Source organism: Rhincodon typus, chromosome 33 (assembly GCF_021869965.1).
Source record: "Rhincodon typus isolate 14 chromosome 33, sRhiTyp1.1, whole genome shotgun sequence".
Lineage (NCBI taxonomy): Eukaryota > Metazoa > Chordata > Chondrichthyes > Orectolobiformes > Rhincodontidae > Rhincodon > Rhincodon typus.
This window is the reverse complement of record NC_063364.1, coordinates 28979681-28995369: the sequence shown is the minus strand read 5'-3', so window position 1 is coordinate 28995369 and position 15689 is coordinate 28979681. Positions and strand designations below refer to the sequence as shown.

General features: G+C 42.7%; 1 protein-coding gene and 1 long non-coding RNA gene across 2 annotated transcripts in view; one reads left to right on the top strand and one right to left on the bottom strand.

Moving 5' to 3' along the window:
* Positions 1-4115, bottom strand: part of LOC125486764 — a 5794-nt gene extending 1679 nt beyond the window's left edge. The window contains exon 1 of the long non-coding RNA XR_007265387.1: positions 3806-4115. This is a non-coding gene — a long non-coding RNA (uncharacterized LOC125486764). The remainder of the gene's footprint in view (positions 1-3805) is intronic.
* A 179-nt stretch (positions 4116-4294) lies between these two features.
* On the top strand, positions 4295-13434 carry skor1b (SKI family transcriptional corepressor 1b). Its single transcript, XM_048616092.1, has 10 exons — positions 4295-4409; positions 5189-5246; positions 5880-7626; positions 8370-8460; positions 9089-9193; positions 9773-9844; positions 11146-11220; positions 11737-11811; positions 12419-12484; positions 13197-13434. Exons 3-10 carry the CDS (start codon positions 5890-5892, stop codon positions 13292-13294), a joined length of 2319 nt encoding a protein of 772 aa, XP_048472049.1. The 5' UTR covers positions 4295-4409; positions 5189-5246; positions 5880-5889; the 3' UTR covers positions 13295-13434.
* Positions 13435-15689: the final 2255 nt, after the last annotated feature.

The window sequence follows — 15689 nt, the reverse complement described above, 5'->3', positions numbered from 1 at the left end:
AGTGTGTGTGAGTGAAACTTTGAGTGTGTATGTTTGAGTGTGAGTGAATGAATGTTTGAGTGTGTGCATGTTTGAGTGAATGTGTGTTTGAGTGTGTGTATGTTGGAGTACGTTTATGTTTGAATGAGTGAGTGTGAATGAATGGTGAGATCCACTGACCGAAAGCTAGTGTTTTAATAACACGCATCTCAAAAGTAAAAATGGCAATTTCATGATTAAGTAAATATGATTAAGTATAGGCTTAAAGCTGAGACCATATGTATTCTGATATTCCCGGAAATTCCTTTTCACAAAAAATGTCATCCACTTATTAGGTTTCCGCGTTATAAGACAAGTACATAGGGACTGACAAACAACCGATATTGTAATTAACAAAGACTAATAGACAAGTCATTAATGAAATGTTCCTCCCATCTTTGCTGATCTAATGACAGAGACTGCGTCGGTGCACATTTCTCTCAGTGGCTAGAGTGAGCTGCACGCTGAAATAGTGTAGTTTAAACGTGAATCCACCTCCAAGCTGCCCACTGTCCGCCCTGGTTTCCACACACAAGTGCTCTTTTCTGAACTGTACAGAGCCCTATCGGAGCCCATCGCGCAGTCCCACGCATCCCAATAAAACAACCTTGGAGACAAACTTCGATTGACTTAAGGATTGATGAAAGGAAATAAAAGTCCCCAACAGGCGGAGGCCCAGTGATAGGGATAACATGAGATTAGTGACTGTTAAGGCCTCAGACCTCCAGACAGAAACCAATTTCATTCCCAGTGTTTACACGTTCTGAGGCTGTGCTTAACAGGGATCTGCTAAAAACTAATGTTTTTCTACAATTTGATACATTTGCTTACAACTGCCTATTTCGAACGTATCTTGCGCATTTATCTTCTTTTGGATAAAGAGAGTTTGTGTATATTAAATGACAAAAAAAGCCGGAGTGGATTAGAAGAATTAATTTACCCGTTTATATCCCAGAGAGGAACCAAACCCGGAGACTTTCCAGTTGCTGTGTGTGCTTTTGGTTAAAGTCTTAAACAATCAGGTGCAGAACTTTTGCAATCAAGCTCGATTCGCTTTGTCAGGACTAATATTCGCCTAAGGAAGGGGTGATTTCCTTACAGAGTAGGATGTGAGCTGCAAGGGCAGCAAAACCTGCGGAGTTTGACCTCAATGTATGTGTACGAGCGAATGTGTTGCCAAACTGATTATAATTAGTGGAAGTCTTCACTGCGTATGGGGGTGGAGTTGCGGCTGACACATTTAAATAAATATGGATATCCCTGAACCTTTGATGGCCGCTTGCAGATTATTAAAGATGGATTAGAACACGCTTGAAAATATGTTTTCAAAAAGCAAATAAAATCATCAACTGAACCTGGTGAAAAGCCAGTGTTTTGGTGCAGTTACGGGATTTACATAAAACCCGCGCACTGAGCATTCGAAGCTCCTTTGTAGTCTAGGAAATCATTGGCCGGAATGATACACTCACTCCGACCTCTGAATAATTAAAAGGTGGCGAATAATTACCGTACAAGATTCTAATTATTGTGGGGATGGGTGGGGGAGTGGTGGTGGGAACGTTGTGGGTGTAGAAAGCTGAAACGAAACACAATACTGTCTCAGCTTTACGTCGATGCTCCTTTACTCAATAAATTTTGCATTTGCTTCATGTCCCCTGAGTCAGTATCAAACCCGCGACGTCAGTTAACCAAATAATAGTTTTGTGTTTTTTTTAAACAAAGAAAGGAGAGTTAAACGTCGTCTATTTTACATCGGAACAAATTTCAGATATTCTGGTTCGTGATGTCAAGTGGAAAAGGTTGAGCTGCTTTCTGCACAAATTGAAACTGCTTTCTTGCTCCTGAAATTTTCCTGTCTGGATGCTGGTGTATAAGATACATATGGCGTGAAGAGCTGCTGCCAACGCTTGCTTTAGTTCAACGCGAGTCTGCTTAACAAAAGTAATAGCTCCGGGCAGTTTCATGGACGTTATTAAGTTCTGTTTGATTAGTGTAACTGTTCAAATTTGAATCCAGACAGTATGATTAATTACAGTTTAATTAACGTGTCCATTAAGAGCGATAAACGGCGTCATGTTACAAAAACAAAAAAGAGAAGACAACGCCTAAAGATAGATAGATAGTGCGTTCTACAAAAAAAGGCGTTCAAATCTATAGTCTTCGATAAAACGAAAGTAGATTAAATGATGAGGTTGTTTTACGAGCTGATTATCTTCATCTCATAATTTTGCTGCCCGGAGTTTTTTTTTCTCCCCAAAATCAGGAAGTTTCATATTCTGATAAATATACATATGGATATATACGACCCCCTTTCTTGGATCTTTCTCTCTACATAACACTTTGACACTATTAACGAGGTGTTTCCAGATGCTTCCCTATAAAATGACTTTGTCTCCACTTCGGTAAAAAAAATTCACAGTGTGGCCCTTTCTTAAAAAAAACAATGTTGCGTTTCGCACACTCTTTAGAACCCAACTGAAATTGGACCTTTAAACAGGTAATAATTTCTGGAGAATTTATCTGGAAGTCGAGAAGATGATGGCAGACGAGAGCCATTGATAGCACAGTCATGTCCCCAGCAGGGCTAAATGATGGTTATTGATCAGGTTATAAATAGTTAATAGAGCCAGCATTGTGTTACACCACTTACGGCAGAATATTGCACAAATACATCAGAGTGTTTATGTACACAGAACATCAGCCTTTACCACACGTCGCAGTCAGGCTTGCGTTTAAAACCACATTAAAGAAATGAAGACGGCACATAATTTTCAACTGGTGAACTAAGTTAGATCCCACAGTAATTTTAATTGCGTGGTTCCCAATTTCCACTAGGGCAAACAAACTTTAGGCAAGGCGATCCCCTGGTCGTAACTTCCCGAGGCCGTTTCATGAGCTTGTTCATGAGCAATCAGAGTGACACTGTCCAATTTAATTCCAACAGGACGGAGCAAAGCGTTGATGCTGCACCAACTAACAAAAGACGGATCTCTCCTAAAAGTTTCGCCAAGGGCACAGCTCAGGCAGTGCGGTCCTGGGGCTGATTCTGAATGCCACGTGCGGTCAATTTATTTCACAAACAAAAAAAAATACAATCACTACACTCTGGTTTTCAGATTCGTAATTATCCCCTTGTAACGTCATTAGCAGATACAAATCGGACCAATTTCATGGTGTCTATTCCTTGAGACATCAATTGATATTCCGCTTTAAACAAATAAATAAGCGCCCCGATCTCCAATAAGACTGGGCCTGTCTACCCCTCTCTATCATGTTCTCTCCTACTCTTTTCTTGCTATATTTTGCACCATCTCTCCCTCCGTCTCTCTCACACTCTCTTGCCCTTTACCTTCCTGTTTCCAACTGCACTATGTTGCGAACTCTGTCTGTCTTTCTTTAATCGCTGTGTTTGTTTAGCGATACTTGAACGCCAGAAAATGTAGAAATTAATATTTTTAAACTTGGAGGCCTTCTAAGTGTCTGTGCTGGCGCTAATTCGAACTAGTTAGTGTGACGCTCAAACCCTTCATTCTAAAACACCTTGACTTAAACCGGGCTCCTGGCTCGACAGCAGTGGGACCTTTTTTGAGTTGTTGAGATAAATAGTTGTCACTTCTTTCTGACGCGAATTCATTGAACGTAACAGAATAAAAAAAACACAGCTACGTGCTTGGTGGTCGGAAGCCTTTGATTATTTGAAATAAACAGGAAGAGGAAGAGAAAAAAAAGGAAACAAATAAAAGCAGCAAAAAAATAAAATCTACTCTCCAATAAAACGAGAGCTTACCTCCAAGTGGCGATTCTTAAAGGTTTCACTCTCTATATTTCTCTCTCCCTGGCCTGCAGACGATGTAACCAGATGAAGCAAGGCTTGATTGACGGAAAATAATGATTGACGTTAGCGGGCGTCCCGTAGACAAATGGTTAATGTTAATCTGCCGGCGCTAAGTGGGAGTGTCTTCCTATTATTTTAGCTGTGGCTTGATCGATGTAAACCATTCAACTAAGGATCAGCTTCGCTCCCATTCAGTTGCCATGTGGCTGTTCTGTTGCATTAAGGAGAGGGGGGAATTTGGGGACATGGATTTTCAGGACCTTTTTTGAAATACTCGACACCTTTTCTTTGCACTGTCTTTCTGGAGAGGGAGAGAGAGAGAATACATAACAACCGGAGGCAGAGGGATTACACACTGCGGGACAGGAGTTTCAGAACCCCCGCCCCCTCTCTATCTCACCCCCACCCCCACCTCCCTCCCTCCAGCCTGCAGTAGAATAACGGGGAGCAGGAGCCGTGACTCCGACATGTTCCCACCTTATGTCTCCCCCGCAACAACTTTTATTATCTGACAACTGGAACGCACGATTGTGTTCAGATTGAACAGACATAGAGGGTAAAGTTCATTTTCTGTATTTCTCGCTGGTTGTGTTTGTGTTACTGTGAGTGTAAAGGTGTGGGGGGGGGCGATGTGAGTGTGCGTTATTGTGAGTGTAAATGTGTGTATGTGACTGTGATTGGACTAATTGTGTGTTATCGTGAGTGTAAAGGTGTGTGAATGTGAAAGTGTGTGTGTGTGAAAGTGTTGTGTAGAGGCGTGAGTGTGAACGTGTGAGTGTGAGTACATGCGTTTGATGACTGTCCCATTCTGTCTATAAGTTGCGTAGTTCCTGGTGTATTCAGTATAATTACACTTAATGCTGCGATTCGCTAGGCAAGCCCGTTTTACTGTTTCTATCGTGTCAGGTTTAAAGTTATCTTTCAATGTAGTCCTTTTAGAACGGCAAAAGGGTTTTAGGCCTTTTTCCGTACATTTTTTTTCAAGTCTTTAGTCAAAAATGTTTTACCAGCAGCAGTGGTGATCTATATTGTAGGAAGTAGTTCTGATTTATCCCCATTCATTTTTCTGATCCGGGCTAGCAGTGTGATGTAAATACTAATTGACCGTATCCATCCTTATTGTAAAATCGCTGGAGTACTTAAACGCCGTTGCTTATCTTGTCCGTATCTCGGTTTTGGATTAAATACCATACAGCTGGATGAGATCTCCGAAGGATTATCGGGCAGCGGGAGCGAGCTAAATTTATTGAAAGCGCGTTTAAAAAAAAAATCTTGATTCGGACATTGCGATTGTCTGTACGGCTCAAAGTCGCGTTTCTTTTCTCTGCATCACAGAATAAATCTGTCCCTCAACACTGAGCTTCATCTTGAAACCCGAAGTGACGCAGAGCAGGTAGGAATTAACAATAAACTAAATGAAGATTCTGAAATGACAGCCCTTGGTCGCCGTGTTGACTAACACACCAGGTTTTGGACAGGAACTCTGACACTGATATTTTTAGATCTAATGGGATATTAAAATCAGAGGGACGGAAGCTTCAGCAACAGTGAAAACTGTTTCCCGAAAGAAATATCACCGGGTTACGCTTTTAATTTGGGAAGAACCTTCTAGGCAGAAGGAGTAACTTGTGCCTGGGTCCAAATCGCTGAAATTCCTCTGAAATTTCCCACGAAATAATATCATCTTGTTGTGAAAACATTGTAAATTTTGAGATTATTCCTCGCCGTTAATTGGAAAAAAATGCATTCAAAAATTTTGATTGGGACATAAATTTTTAATAATTAGGTTTTTTTTCCCCAAGACTGGAGTGTTGAGATATTTATAAATGGGGAATCTCGTTATTTTAGATCGGAAATATTTCTCTCAATTATCCCAGAGGATGATGAATTATTGTAATTAATGTTTCCAAATGATTAGCGCAATTTCCTGTTTAACCGATTGTATAAAATGACGATTCGTTTTGCATTTGGAAAAGGAATATATATTTGATATAGAATTGTTGTTTTTCTGCTGATTTCTCGACAGAAGCTCCGGCATGGAGAAGATTTCTACCCAGCTGGGAGTAATAAACGACGCCGCTTCCACGCCGAACTCTAAACAGGAATTGCAACCTTACAGCCAGAGAGAGCAGACGGGCTCCAGTAGCCTGAAAGCCAACACCATCGGGGAGGCCGTTCTGTACGGGCTACCCATCGTCTCCTTGGTGATTGACGGCCAGGAGAGACTGTGCCTGGCCCAGATCTCCAACACCCTGCTGAAAAATTACAGCTACAACGAGATCCACAACCGCAGGGTGGCCCTGGGGATCACATGCGTCCAGTGCACCCCAGTCCAGCTGGAAATCCTGCGCAGGGCCGGGGCAATGCCTATCTCATCCCGGAGATGTGGCATGATCACCAAAAGAGAGGCGGAGAGGCTGTGTAAATCTTTCCTGGGCGAGCACACTCCGCCGAAGCTGCCTGAAAACTTTGCCTTCGATGTGTTTCACGAGTGCGCCTGGGGTTGTCGTGGTAACTTCATCCCAGCAAGGTACAACAGCTCTCGGGCCAAGTGCATCAAATGCAGCTATTGTAACATGTACTTTTCCCCAAATAAATTCATCTTCCATTCTCACAGAGTCGCGGACACTAAGTACACCCAGCCTGACGCCGCAAACTTCAACTCTTGGCGGAGACATCTCAAACTTTCAGACAAGGTTCCCTCTGAGTACCTGGCCCACGCCTGGGAAGATGTTAAGGCGATGTTCAACGGTGGCAGCCGCAAGAGAACCCTCCCGAACCACGGCTCCAGTGCCTCGGCCTCGCTGAAAGCCCCCGGGGCCAGCTCCCTACCCCCCCGGGGCTCTGACATCCCCCACAAAGCGCTGAGGTGTGAGGATGAGGGGCGCAGCCTGAATCTGGCCAACAACGTCAGGAGTTACCCGGTCATCCCGGTGCCCAGTAAAAGCTTCGGGATGCTGCAGAAAATGCCCCCACCCATCTTCCCGCACCCCTACGGCTTCCCCACCTTCGGGCTGTGTCAGAAAAAGGACGACACCAACGTGGTAGGGGACAAGACTCAGGGGGGTTTGCCCAGTATGTTCTGGTCCAGCGCCAAGGACACGGTCTACCCATCTTTCCCCATGTTTTGGCCAGCGGCTGGCACTCTGCCGGTGCCACCGTACCCACAGAGCCAGCCCAAGGTGTCCGACACCTCCAACGGGCGGCAGAGTGAGATGGATGTGTCCGAGCAGAGTGATCGAAGCAGCAACACCCCTAAGGACAGCCTGGCTGACAGTGAGAGGTGTTCCAGCACCCACTCCCGCAATGAGGAGGACCGCTCGGGGGATGAGGCCCGCTCCGTCGAAGGCATCCCCCTGACGCCTCGGAAACTCAACTACATCTCGGCGTTCCGGCCAGTCGTGAAGGACGCGGAGAGTATTGCCAAACTGTACGGGAACCGGGAGGTTTATAACGGAGCCCGGCCTGGTTACGTGTCACCGGACTTCATGAGTGATAATTCCAGCTACAGGTCTGTGTCTCCCGAGGTGGACAGCGACGGAGAAGAGCCTGAGGTCGATGTCGAGTCTAATAGATGTCCGGAGGATGAAGCCTCTCTACAGCTGGTGGAAACCATCCCAGAGGCAGAGATAGTCCCAGACAGAGAGGTCCCTGCTCAGCCTGAACCCGCACAAGACATCTCCACCAGAGAGAGCCTCGCAAGCCCTTTTGGGGTTCAAGGCTCCGAGAAAGTCAGAGAGGGCGAGGCTTCTGGGGAGCAGAAAGGCCACGAGGTAACGGGTTCTCCCCCTCACCCCTGCCCTCCCGCACACCCTCACCCTCCCTCTCTCACCCTCACAGCCTCTTCCCCCCCTCCATCACCCCCCCAACCCAAAAAATTCTCCTCCTGACCCTGCAACCGAGAAAGGCTGCACCAGGTGTAACTTTGCTCAGTCTGGCCAGAGAGAAAACTGGCCAATCTGCAGAAAGACATGGCAAAAATGAACGGATACGTTTGGAATATTTTAGCAATTTTAAACTGAGGCCGCCTCAGAAAAAAAACACCAAAGAGAAGGCTGGCACATGGCGTTGCCGCAATGACACCTGAAAATTAGCATCCAGCCACATTTAAATAAAAGTAATTAAGCAAATTATCAGAAGCTATTTGATGCTGTGAAATTAGGCGGGAGCTGTGTGAGAGTCTGGAAGCGCCAATAGGCGCTTGCCGTACCCAGCCGCAATCTCATCTCAATCATTTCAAGTATCCATAATTGCATTTAATAAAGCAAATGCACAGAAATAGAGATCAGTACCTCCTCGAGGTTTGGGGAAGACTGTCTTTAAATCTAGAGGAGTTTTAATCCGGGGAAGGGGGTGTTTATGTTCAAAGAGATGGAAACAAACTCGGAGTTTCACCTGTTAAATGAAAGACATTCGCGTGGACGGGACTGTGGGGAAAGTTGGGGGCTCACTTTAGGAGATTGTGTCTTTGCAGGGAACAGTGGGTACAGTTCCTTATTTCTTCCTCTTTTTGCAGGTGTTTCCACACGACCGGGAGAGTCAGTTGAACAATGTGAAAAATACTTGCAACACGGCTCCTGCGCCCATTTACACAGACACGGCACTTGGTAAAAGCAAGCTCCTCTCTCAATAACCTGTCCAGCCGCCCCCAACAGAGATGCAAAACTTTCCTGAACGCTAATTCGAATTTAGTCATCCATAAACCGGTATAAAGTAACAAGAATGAAAGGAACTTAAAGAAAATAAGGCCGGGGTGTAGTTTTTTGAGTCGGAGCTAATTCTGGGAGTTTCGGGCTTAAGGCCCGTATATTCCTGAAAGTGGAAGAACATTCACTGGGAACTTTCAAAGGGGGAAGTGGATACATGCTTAAAGAGGAAGTTTTTGCAGGTTGTGGAGAGAGATCAGGGTATTAGGACTAAATTGGGTAGTTCTCAAAGAACCAGTACAGACCCGACAGGACGAATGGCCTCATTCTATGCTGTCAGATTTGTATTTGCCCTTGACGGAATGAAGCAATCGACATTTTTAATTAAATGTTGCGGTTAATATTGAATAACTAAGACACTCCGTGGTGCTGCAGACTCTATGATTTTCATTGCACAGAGCAGTTTCAGTTCCTGCTAACTATGGGCAGTCACAGGGGCTACTCCTCCGGCTTGGTGGTTATTAGGGCCTGCAATTAGGAGATGAAGTCGGTTTCTCACACTGAAACTCGGATTTGTTGTGTTTCCAAGAGCAAGACCAGGAGACCCAGGGCACGGCGGAGGACCCCGAGCCCAGAATATCCTATCAGCAACAAGGCGGCGTCTCCCAGGACAACTCAGCGAATACAGAGCGGGGTGAGCGCTTTCTGTTTGGGGATCAACAATCATTCAGGAAACAGGTTGATGAACTGAAGTTAACTCAAGCCAGAGCAAGTTAGATGTTTCCTCTTTTAACGAAAGTTTATATTTACGTGTTTTAAAAGTGCAAAAAAACTATCAAAATATTAATATTGACGAGCAGGTCAGATCTTACAGTGCACATTGAATACACAGTGACACTAAATATATCAGCCATGCTTGACATAATCTGCATCTTCACTAGTTTGTAGGCAAATTATTTACCATTTTTTGGAAGCTGTAGGAATGGGGGATATTATTGCTGTTGAATTTCTTGATTTGGCTCGTTTTAATTTTCGAGTTCCTTAGAGCTATCCAGCCAAATTATTTATTGTTAAGAGACGCAAACTGACTTCAGATTCACCCACCTCATGGTTTCCGACCGCACACAACATCCCACTCTCACCGGTGAGCTCAGAAACATTCCCAGAAACTCTGTGGCGATGCTCTTATACAGCAAGGCTCTGGGTCAATTTCAGAATGCTCAGTTCTCCCTGCTGGATGGACCTGACAATGCTTGTCTGTGTTTATGTTCAGGCGAAGATGGCATTAGACTGGAAACCCCGAGAACCCAATTGGTCGAAAAAGACATTGAGAACATGGGGAAAGGTCTGGATTCTGACTTTCTACGAATATTAGAGAAACCAAAAGCTCGGGTAGATTCTATCAATGGCACCTTGACATTCTGTTAATTTACACTCATCGGAAAAGTAACATTTGCTGCGACAATATGTCAATGATTGAAAATCAAGCTTTTTTTTAAAAAAAGCGTTTATTGTTGTGAACTATTTCGTTCATTTAAACATCTGTTACCCTTTTCTGTCGAACTATTCAAAATGTAATTGACTTTTGAAGTTGGGATTCGAGTTTAAGGAAAGATCGACTTTACAGAATTGGGTTAAACCCCCTGTGGGGCCTGTATAGAATGAAGCAATTGCTGAGACTGGATGTACAGATTTGTTCAATTTATCGAGTTAAATTTAGTTTGACAACATTTTATTTTTCATGTAAATGTGGAATGATTACTGTACCCCTAGCTCATCTCCAACAGAGTTATAATCTCAAATGTTTACTGTGTTTTTAACAGTTTTCTCTGATGACGATTGATTTTCCAATTACTGTACGAGTTGAGTTAGGTGTAGGTACTTGTTTGATAACTAGCGAATTACACATAAACGATGTTAAATTGGTGATTACAATGTAGAGTAACCGATCTGACCCGGTCTCTTGTCAATTCACATTGGTGTTCGGTTTTGTAAATCGCTGCTGTCACATTTTTGCTACATCTCTCTCGAGTTTGTGGTTCAAGCAGGCTGAAATGTAATTAAGCATCATTAATGCGGCTGTGCGCACCCTGGATGAATTAAGAAGTGATGTCGTTTTTGTAATAGTTGGCAAGCGATGGTGAAAGTGTGGGGAGCCCACCGTGAATAAAAGCTGCAGTAGGCATGAGGTTACAGAGAATCGTGAGGTGTTGGCACTGGTCAATCAGTAAGGCTGTTCATGAGAATACCAGCAGGTAGTGTAGCTGATTAAACACAGGAGCACTGTTTTAACGTTCACGACCAGGTACAGCCCATTGAAAGCGCTCAGCTGAAGAGAAACTTCATTCAGAATGAAAACTGGTAACTATTCGGTTGTCCTCGCAAGGTAAACATCTTGAGTACCAGATTGAAAAACACCTTTCATTTTAATGGCGCATGCAATGCCCCCTCACACAATCTTACAGCAGATCTCTGTGCAAAGCTGGAAGCAGGCTTCTTTATAAATCCTTACAGTAGGTTCTGCATAAACTCTTACAGCAGGTTCCTGTTTAAAGCTGAAAGCAGGTTTCTGTACAAATCTGGAAGCAGATTTCTATATAAATCTGGAAGCAAGTTAAGAGCCCACACTCTCTATTCATATTTCAGAAGAGTTACAAAAACTACTTTTGGAACAGATGGAGCTCAGGAAGAAATTAGAACGGGAATTTCAGAGTCTAAAAGGTATGTCACACCCACATGGTTGCGGGGGGGGGGGCGCTGGTGCGGGTGGTGGTGGAGGGGTACATCATCATACATGAATGTCAACTGTTTGCTTCATACAGTGTAATAGGTATAAATACCACTCCCCAAACCCCGATGGATAGACCCCTTGTGATTTCAACTTAATAACACATTTCTCGTCCTGTAGAAAAACAGCTGTGGGTAATAGTGTATTTAATAACCAAATGCTTCGAGAAAGTGATCTAAACGCAATTAAACTACAAATACAGTTCCAGCCTCTTTACTTTCAATAGTTCTATTGAGTTATACAGAGACCAAAAATAGGACAGTATTTGGGTGAGAAAGAAGGGAATTGCTGATATTTGCAACTACATGAGCGGGAAGAGATAATCTTCATTAATTGGGATTAAACCCAATAGACAAGGGAAGTGAATCTTTTGAAATAAATCTATTCTAGCTGGAACAAAAAAGTGTGTCAATAAATATTCACTTGAAATCTGCCCTACTTTTCTACAGACAGTTTTCAGGATCAAATGAAGAGGGAATTGGCCTACAGAGAGGAAATGGTTCAGCAACTCCAAATCGTTAGAGGTAAAATGCAATCACGTGTCGGTGTTTATAGGAATGAAGTGAACATTCTCCAGTAAGCATTTCATTGAGTGCATTAAAACCATTTATAGTTAAATTATTTTTCAATAATTCCAATTGTAATAGCACTGACCTTTTCATGTGTTACCGTGGAACGTGCCCTTGCCTTTCAGTACAGGCTGATTAGCCTCTGCATGTGAATCCTATGTACAAACGGCTGGAAGGCATCATTACAAATAAATGATTGAATTTTTCTTCCAGTGCAATTTTCATGGTGTCTAAATTAAAAATCGAGGCGTAAAATTACCTGTGAAGTAGTGCCTAACTTTGGTTTAATTTTCAACTGGTTTTCAGCTTGCCTTCCAGCATAATCCACCTCTTTGGCACAGAACATTTGGCCGTACCTCGGATTTTTGTGTGATTTTTCTCTGTTCACCTGGAACTGATTCGAGTTTGCAAGGTAGATGAATGAGACAGAGAGAGAGAGAGAGCAGGGAAATGCATACAAGCTGTTTTATTTTAAATCGAGACTTGCTGAAGTTCTCTTAGTTTTTTTTTCAAGCGTCTGTCTGCTGCTTTTCTCAGTGATGGCCTCATTTGCTTTTGACAGACACGCTCTGCAATGAGCTGGATCAAGAGAGGAAGGCGCGTTACGCCATCCAACAAAAGCTGAAAGGTAATGATTTCATCGCCATGTTCTGAATGACACCGTCCATATATATGGGGGTGACAATAGACTAGATCACAATTCTTAGCCTAGCAGAAAAGGGTCTCAGGTGGACTAGAGAATGAGGAGCTGGAGAAAGAATTGAGGGGAAAAAGCGATATTAAAATAAAGAATGGATAATGCAAAGGAACCAGATGAGAAAAGAAACGAGTTAAATAAAAGATGAATATGGTAAAAGCAGATAGAATACCGAATGGGAGGCAAAGATCTGATCAGTTTTAGGTGGGAAATCATTGAAAAGAAAGGAAGACAGAGTATAATCATTATAACCTTTTTATGGTGGAGGAGACCAGGACAATATGTTTTATCGTAGCGACTTGTGATCTGGAGTGCGCTGTCGAAATGGTAATATAAGCTGGTCCAATAATAACTTTCAAAGGAGATTCAGACAAACAACTGAACGGGAAATCATAGCAGAGCCTGGGGAAAGGTTAGGGAGTGGGACTAATTGGAGAGTTCTTTCAAAAAGCGGACACAGGCAGAATGGGTCCAATGGCTTGCTCCTGCACTGTAATATTCGTGGTTTTAAAAGAACATTTAGTAACATCATAAATATTGATTAAGTGCAAACATCGAGTCAATGCCGATGAGAACGATGTTACAGATACAGATGGCTATTATCTAATCATCCCTCTGTTACATCCCAACTCTCTGCACCCAGAAGCACACGACGCCCTGCACCATTTCTCGTGTAAGATGCTGACCCCTCGACATTGCACTGGCAACTGTTCCTTCAAACCTCCGCTGCTCCCGCAGTGACAAACCAGCCCGTTAACACAACAGCACAAAGCGACGTTCTAAATGATCCTTAGGACTGTAAATAATAATTTAAAATTAAAGGTTTTTAACAAGAGGCGCAAACCAGGATATAGGGAAAGCCAAACCACTAACAACCAGGAGGGGCCCGTGTGCCAGCACTAGTCCGCGGAGATTGTGAATATAAATTCAAGGACTAATAAGCACGAAATTTTGTATATGAAAAGTGAATAGATGACCTCAGGGTCACTGTTACAGACCTACCTGTCTGAATTAATGTCCACTTATTTAAAAATATTGTTGATAAGAAATAAGTGGTTATGTGCAATTTATCTTTCTGTAATGTGATTTCGTTCGTACAGTATTTAATGGTTGTAATTTACTGATTTATTTATTACTTATTTGCCTTTCTCAGCCCGAAAATCTAATGGGGGACAAAATTACCTTTGTATATTATCGATGTTATTAAAAAAGCACTTTAAGAGGTAATTCAGTGTGTAAAGATTCCGTTTGGAAATCTGTTAAAGTGATTTTGTTCTTAAAATAAAGTCGGCCTTAAACCGTTTTCATGACTGGGATTATTTCAATTGTCCTTGGGGTGTCACCAAGTGTCGGGGATAGTGGAACAACACTGTCCTAGGATTTCAGCTTCCATGTGGGCTTTCTCACTTTCAAAACCTCCAGGAGTCCTGAGGGGAGGTTGCAGTCTGTGGTTCCCCAAAATGTTTAATTCTGAGGAGTTAAGGGTTTGAGGTGCTGAGGTGAATTTCGATTACAACACTAGGAGGAAGGGATGCGAGCGGATTATTTGGAGGTTTCTTATTGACCATCAATCAAAGTAAGATTTTACATGTACGTTTGCCACATTCTCCCAGGATGTTACATCGATGATGTCTACATTTCCTTCCACGCTGACTTGTCACTCACTCTCCTCCTTTTCTATGATTTCTCTTGCTCTCACTGGGGACCGGGATTTCAAGTATTACACATTTAAAGATCAGAGTTGATTTGAAATTAGCCCGGCCAGAAATAAAACCTGTGTATTTTGAGCAGCTTTGGTTGTGGATTAAATAATCACAAGAGTAAACGGAGCCAAGATGACTGCGGTCACCATGGGCTATCACTACACTCTTTGTGCAGACATGGGGAGAAAGCTCATGGGTTGCTTAATCGGAAACCGGGGGCCGGGGACTGGCGTAAGGGGCGAAGGGTGGGGGTTGGGGTGCTGGTGTCAGGCGTTAACAATTTCGTTAGTGACTCGTGAAGGAAACAACTTTTGGTTAAACGTTTGTGGCACAGGGTGATCCACCGAATCAGCATTTCAAAAACTCCCAATTCACAACATTAAAATACACCGCTCGTAACATTAGCAGCAATCCATTTTCTGTTGGATTTAGGACGCGAAGTGAGTGGGAACACGGAAACAAGTTCTCTCGCAGGGTGACAAACAAAACCTTGGACTGACAGACAGAAAGCATCGCGTAGACTACAGCCCGAAATGGAAAAGTATTTACTTTTTTTGCATAATTACTAGTTTCTTTTAAATACTAGATATTGTTGAGGAAGTTGCGAGGAGAGATGCTGAGCTTCGAGAAATTACTAGCACAGAGCAAAAACCGGCCCGGGATATGTTCTCAAAGGAATGTCTCACGTGTGCACAGGAACTTAAAGGACAACATTCTGGCATGTAACGGTATACTGATTCGGTATATTGTATATAATATATATATACTGTAGAATGTACATATATAGTATATATATACAATATGCACTATGTATAGACTCTGTATACTGTATATGTATATACACTGTATAATGTATGTATATAGGCTGCATATTGTACGTGTATTTACTGTATATATATATATTTACAATGTATAATATATGTGTAGACACTGCATACTGTATGCGTATACTGTATAATGTATGTATAAAGGTTGTACACTGTATAATGCATATACACTGTATAATACATTATATACACAATTATACATTATGCGCTGTGTAATGTATAAAATTTTACAGACTAGTGTTAGTCGCTCATGAAGAACTAAAATTATAATTGTTCGGGAGTAGTTGAGGGCTAGTGGGGGAACTGAAGAAAACTAACTAGATAAAATCTATTGTTGCACTTTTTTTTTCAACAAGCGTGCTGAATATTTTGCCCTTCTCCGGGGTTTCTCTACTTCGCTGAATGTTAACTGCGGGCTTGTAGTTTATATTCATTGGGAGGAATTTTTCCCAAACAAGCCTGAAAAAAACTGCATCGAATGGAGAATGGAAAATGACAAATCATCCGGGAGATTAACGCCAAACTACGGCTTCATGGAGCTCCACTTTAGGTTCCCTATTCGAGGGAGACTTCAAAAGAGGCAGTAAAATCTCCTGGGTATCTTGA

Bases quoted from the DNA above. Each gene is read 5' to 3' on its own strand.
- skor1b (XM_048616092.1), top strand. From the start codon at position 5,890: ATGGAGAAGATTTCTACCCAGCTGGGAGTAATAAACGACGCCGCTTCC. The intron at 9,845-11,145 runs GTCTGGATTCTG...TTCATATTTCAG, and splicing joins CATTGAGAACATGGGGAAAG to AAGAGTTACAAAAACTACTT. The intron at 11,221-11,736 runs GTATGTCACACC...ACTTTTCTACAG, and splicing joins GGAATTTCAGAGTCTAAAAG to ACAGTTTTCAGGATCAAATG.